At 38.0% G+C, this 6,351-nt stretch overlaps 1 protein-coding gene across 4 annotated transcripts in view; it reads right to left on the bottom strand.

The window, feature by feature from the left end:
- The window catches only part of LOC106879295 (rho GTPase-activating protein 12), a 102,396-nt gene that overhangs the window by 568 nt on the left and 95,477 nt on the right, over positions 1 to 6,351 (bottom strand). For all 4 annotated transcript variants that reach the window (XM_014928794.2, XM_014928797.2, XM_014928798.2 and 1 more), the window contains exon 4: positions 172 to 306. In XM_014928794.2, coding sequence (XP_014784280.1) covers positions 172 to 306 — 135 coding nt within the window. The remainder of the gene's footprint in view (positions 1 to 171; positions 307 to 6,351) is intronic.

Here is a 6,351-nt window from a genome sequence, read left to right as displayed (position 1 = left end):
GAAAATGCAAAGAGAGAGAGAGAGAGAGAGAGAGAGAGAAAGAGAGAGAGAGAGAGAGAGAGAGAGAGAGATGTTTAAAAAGAGAGAAAACATGAAAAAAATAAGTAAAATAAGGCATTGGCATTGAAGATTGAAAAAGTACAGAAAATTATAGTGTAAGGTTTTATATACTTTATGGTTGGAGCTGGAATGTAAGAAAACCATCTCGCCGTGACTGTCAAAGTCTTTTCTCCAACCAATGGGGATTTTCTTCGGTCCATTCTTCACTTTGTCTCCACTTGCATTCTCCTCGTCAACTATATTGATCTGAAATAAAACAGATATAGAAATGTCAAAAAAGACATATAAAGTTTAAAACAGACATCTAAGAAATAAAACAGATATCTAAGAGACAAAATGGATAACTAGGAGACAAAGGCATACAGGGATAAAAAAGGACAACTAAGTGGTCAAGTAAACAAAAGGGATATAGAGGAAGAAAAAAGAGATATCTATGTCAATAACAGATGTGTAACATCCTCCTCCTCCTCATCATCATCATCATCGTCATTTAACATCCATTTTCCATGCTGAAGTGAGTTGGATGGCTTGATAGGAGCTGCCAAGGCCAGGGGGTTACACCAAGTTCCACAGTTTGCTTTGATTTAGTCTCTACAGCCGGATGCCCTTCTTAATGCCAACCACTTAACACAGAGTACAGGGTGGTTTTTACAAGGCCCCATCACCAGTGCTTTTTATGTGGTATCATCACCAGTGCTTTTTATGCAGCACCAACACCAGTATACAGTAAGAACTACATACAGAGATTGTCTAGGGTAGGTATAGGCAACCTTTTTCAAGAAGCTGGCCACATTAGAAATGGCTTGTTGCACTACTAAAAATATTTAACCCTTTCATTACCAACCCGGCTGAAACCAGCTCTGGCTCTAAGTACAAATGTCTTGTTTTCATAAGTCTTGAATTAAAATCTTGCACCAAACCTTAGTCACAATTTATGTTCTTAACACTTGCTGAATGATAACTAAGTTATTTCACTAAATTCTTCCTTATATTTAAAGTAATTGAAAGAAACACAGAGCATTTCAAAATAAATACAGTAATGAAAGGGTTAAGGTAAATTTTCACTAGGTATGCCATTCAGAAAGTCTCTCAAGCTGCAGATTGTTCCATGACTGATCCAGAGTTTATAGCAGAAAGTTTCTTACTGGGTATTTTATTGGTAAATATAGAAGAGACACAAGCACGTGGTTATACATGGATTCATGGTATCATGAGTAACAGGGTAATATACAGTCAAATACAGTGGAGTGCACTGAACATTATAACACAGAGGTGTTATATTATAATGTCAACAAATATTCTTTTCTACTTTAGGCACAGGGCCCCAAATTATTTTTTAGGGGGGCAGTCAATTAGATCAACCCCAGTATGCAACTGGTACTTAATTTATCAATCCCGAAAGGATGAAAGGCAAAGTTGACCACAGCAGATAATGTCAACACAGCCCAGCGTGGTAGTATTATCAGTGGTCATTGATCATCACAGTTTTACCAGTTGTCACAACAGATGTAACAGCAGACCAACAACGATGTATCAGTCATAGCAGAGAGTAGTATGAACTCACACTAAGAACAAAGATGAGCATAACTGTGCTATTAAAACACATCACTTTTTTGCAACTAGTTTTTACAGTACAGACACATACACAAACTTATTCACTTCACAAACTGGCACAGTTTTACTGGGAACTTGTAATAGCTAGGAATGTAAAATCAAACATGCATGTGTATTGCAGACACACAGAACTTTCAGACTCACTAGTACAAAAACACAAACATTACATAGTTTAACTTGCAAGTTGTGCACACAACATGCAGACTCACTTGCATGGTACATTATCTCTTATATCAGTATAAACTCCTAATATGGGCACTCACTATCATATGCTGTGCTAGTACTTTTGTCAATCCACTAACAAATACACACACACACCACAGATGTGTGTGTACGTGCAATGGTGTACTGAACATAATATAGTAGTGCAGTGTGAATAGTGAAACAGTAGTGTGGTGTAGGTAGTGAAATAGTGGTACACTGAAAATTTTGATGCAGTATTGACTGTGTCTGTAGCTGAATGCTGTGTGACATCCTCTGGGAAGAGAAATATGGTGAACCTGACTCTTATGACATGCAAAGAATAAATAGGAGTTTAAGTGTAAATAAATTAATGATAGCAAAATATTAAGAGAATTTTTTTTTTGTAATCTTCATAATTATGACATGTTACTGAGAATATCATAAAGTACATATGTCTGAAATATTCTCAAACTGTCAGTGTGGTTTTATACTGTCAGGAACACACACTTTTCTGTTTAATATATAAATATGCAGAAGTTCTAGATCAATAGATGTTTTTGCATTCAATACATATTTTTCTATTTTACCATATGAGAAAGAGAGGTAAGAGAGAAAGATCACAGAATCTCAACTACATGCTACAACTAAAAACTATGCCAACAGCTTGTCAAAGAAGAGAAACAGTTTCAGCAGATATATTTCCTTTATGTTGTAATGATCCAACAATCTTTTCAAGTATACAATAATTCACTGAGCCATTTCCTCACATATCAGTAGATTTCAGTTACCAAAGTGATACTTCACTTCCTTTTATGGTAAATACTTCCTTTTCTCTGAAGATTCAGCTAAGTCTGAATAGTTAAAAATATTCATTTAAATATAAAATGTTTTTTCTTTGCTTTTTTATTTCTTTTTTTAGACAAAGAACAAAGCCAATCATTATAGAACAGGATTAAGTATTATGGAACAGGATTTGAACAGACTCTAATATATTACTGATACATATTTTACCCTAGAAAGGAATAAAAGGCAAGGCTGTGCCAAGAGGTCTTTGAACAGAGAATATGGTCACTTAATTTAGAATTCCAACATATTTGCTCACTCAGAAAACCACAAATTATCAGATTAATAAAGTAGGCAAAATAAAACCATCAATTTCTGAAATACTCTATTTTTCGGCACACAAGCCAAAATGTTTCAGACTAAAATTTACAGTCAAAAAAGGTAGGTCTATTTATACACCAAGACAACTTTGGAAGATCAAAAGTTCCATGTGAAATGCAGCAGGATTTGGAAAGAGAGAGACAATGTTTGAATGTTTACACTATATACTACATTGATTTGCATGCCAGAAAATATGGTAAGACGGAGGAAACTAATTTGTGAACTAAGCCTTCTGAAAACTTACCACTTTGGTAAAACAAGGACATTGAATGAACTGCTAAGACATTTGAGCGAATTCGTTGCCAGTGCTGATGGACTGGCTCCTGTGCAGGTGGCACGTAAAATACACCATTTCGAGCATGGCCGTTGCCAGTACTGCCTGACTGGCCTTCGTGCCGGTGGCACGTAAAAGCACCCACTACACTCTTGGAGTGGTTGGCGTTTGGAAGGGCATCCAGCTGTAGAAACTCTGCCAAATCAGATTGGAGCCTGGTGTGGCCACCTGGTCCACCAGTCCTCAGTCAAATCATCCAACCCAGGCTAGCATGGAAAGCGGACGTTAAACGACGATGATGATGATGATGAGCATTAGTTTGAGATAGAAAAGAAAACCAAGTCTCTACTGACAAGACACACCAGGTAACTTTCACTTGTCTAATATTTTTTGTGTTACAGGTACAAGGCCTGAAATTTTGGTGATGGGGTTAGCCAATTACATCGATCCCAATACATGATTGGTACTTAATTTATCAACCCTGAAAAGAAGAAAGGCAAAGTCAACCCTGGCAGAATTAGAACTCAGAATATAAAGCCAGATGAAATACTGCTAAGCATTTCCCCCTGGAGTGCTAACAATTCTGCCAGCTCACTGCCTTTTTTCACCTAATATCATTCACAAAAATCTATTGTATAGCTAAAATTAACTGAATATATACATTATGCACATTTATTTAGCAAATGTTCAGATATTTGTATTGATTGACCAACTTAGAATAAAGTCGCCCCAAGATGGTTGCCTAATTTGTTACAAACAGCAATCAATTTTTCCCAAATGACACTTCACCATCATTAAAAGGACACACTGGATAATGTCATTGAAAATAAGCTATTCTTGTAAACTGAGTTGAAATGGTCATGGATCGAAGAAAGACATTCTATCCTTTCATCAGAGGCCAACTTCATAAAACATTTCTAGGTTTTTCTAATCTAAAATTATTCATAAAAATTTTCAAAAGGACTTCCACACAATTTCTGTCAACCAAGTTTCATTTACAAGGCCTTAGTTGACCTGAGGCCAAGATGCAAAACATGTCCATGGTTTCAAAACAATGTACTGCAAAGTAAACTTCTGAACCACACAACCATGCAAAGACCCATCCACAACTCTTATTCTCTATAAATACACAAAAGAGGAGGCTAAATAAGATCTTACACATGCCTTAAAACTCCAAATTAAAAGATTCATAATCTCTCTACATACAATCTCTCTAAAGGAGTTAACTAGTTCCTCAGTAGGTTGGGTAACCCGTAGTTCTCAATGAATATGAAGAGTTACTTCAATGGTCAAATTGTGTAATTAATAAATAGTACATACATAATTATGTGGAGGCGTAATGGCCCAGTGGTTAGGGCAGCGGACTCGCGGTTTCGATTCCCAGACTGGGCGTTGTGACTGTTTATTGAGCGAAAACACCTAAAGCTCCATGAGGCTCCGGCAGGGGATGGTGGCGAACCCTGCTGTACTCTTTCACCACAACTTCCTCTCACTCTTTCCTCCTGTTTCTGTTGTACCTGTATTTCAAAGGGTCAGCCTTGTCACACTGTCACGCTGAATATCCCCGAGAACTACGTTAAGGGTACACGTGTCTGTGGAGTGCTCAGCCACTTGCACATTAATTTCACGAGTAGGCTGTTCCGTTGATCGGATCAACTGGAACCCTTGTCGTCGTAAGCAACAGAGTGCCAACAACAACAACATATATATGTGCTGAATGTGTCAATATGCATTCATGTAGTGTATGTGTGTGCGTGTGTGTGTGGCTATGTGAATATGTACTAAAATAAATGCATTATGCTGTCTATGTATATCAAACCACCATGTGTGTGATGACAGAGACTAAAGGAAGAGACCCTCTTCGTGTTCCCAGTGTACACCCTACCTGCTCCTCACTACCAGAGATTGCCACTAATCCAATTGCTGCTATTGTTGTTGTAGTCGTTTACTCCTCCTCACCACTGCTGCAGCCACTACCACCACCATACCCCTCTAGTTTCAACCAATTCTGGATTCCCAGGCTATTATAAATCACTTGTTAACTCCAGAAGAACTTTTCACACACACATTCCTCTACACAATCAAGTACACTTCCACATTCTGATCAGTATACATGCAGCTGTGTGTATATATAATTTTATATATGTACAAATATACAAACAGAGAGAGCTGTTTATAAACATACAAATGCATGTGGGCATACACACACACACACAATTTTTAACCACAAAATGGGACCACAAAGTGGTTGCATGACTGGCAAGAAATAGCAGTTTCTCTTGATCCCAACAATGTCAGTAGTGGACTATACAGTGGATGAGATAAATCTTCCCTGGATAGAGGTCTGCTCTAGGTCACTTCTCTGTTATTGACAGCTAGACAGAAGCAGTGCAGGATTGTGTATCCTGACCAGGTATGTTATAACAACACTGGCGCATACCTTATAACAACAGATAGGTGCCTTATAACATCAGATGTGTACCTTTACAGGTACATTAACAGATATCTTATAAAAACATTGACAGGCACCTTATAAAAACACTGACAGGCACCTTATAACACCACCGACAGGTACATTATAACACCGCCGACAGGTACCTTATAATAAAACTCAAAAGTACCTTAAAACAATATTCACAGGTAATACATTTGTCCACAACAACAATGGTGTGCAAGGAACACTTTAGATCCATTAGTTATCTATGTCAGTCCTTCCCAGATCCTCAACCTGTCTACAACAAACCACAGTAAGCTTCACAGAACATAATATAGCACTCCACACATCAAAGCAGATTGTATACAGAGCACAGAAATACATATCATCATCATCATCATCATCATCATCATCGTTTAACGTCCGCTTTCCATGCTAGCATGGGTTGGACGATTTGACTGAGGACTGGTGAAACCGGATGGCAACACCAGGCTCCAGTCTGATTTGGCAGAGTTTCTACAGCTGGATGCCCTTCCTAACGCCAACCACTCAGAGAGTGTAGTGGGTGCTTTTACGTGTCACCCGCACGAAAACGGCCAGGCTCGAAATGGTGTCTTTTATG

Source organism: Octopus bimaculoides, chromosome 9, assembly GCF_001194135.2.
Source record: "Octopus bimaculoides isolate UCB-OBI-ISO-001 chromosome 9, ASM119413v2, whole genome shotgun sequence".
In the NCBI taxonomy this organism is placed as follows: domain Eukaryota; kingdom Metazoa; phylum Mollusca; class Cephalopoda; order Octopoda; family Octopodidae; genus Octopus; species Octopus bimaculoides.
Note: the sequence above shows the minus strand (reverse complement) of the source record. Positions and strands in the feature narration are given on the sequence as shown.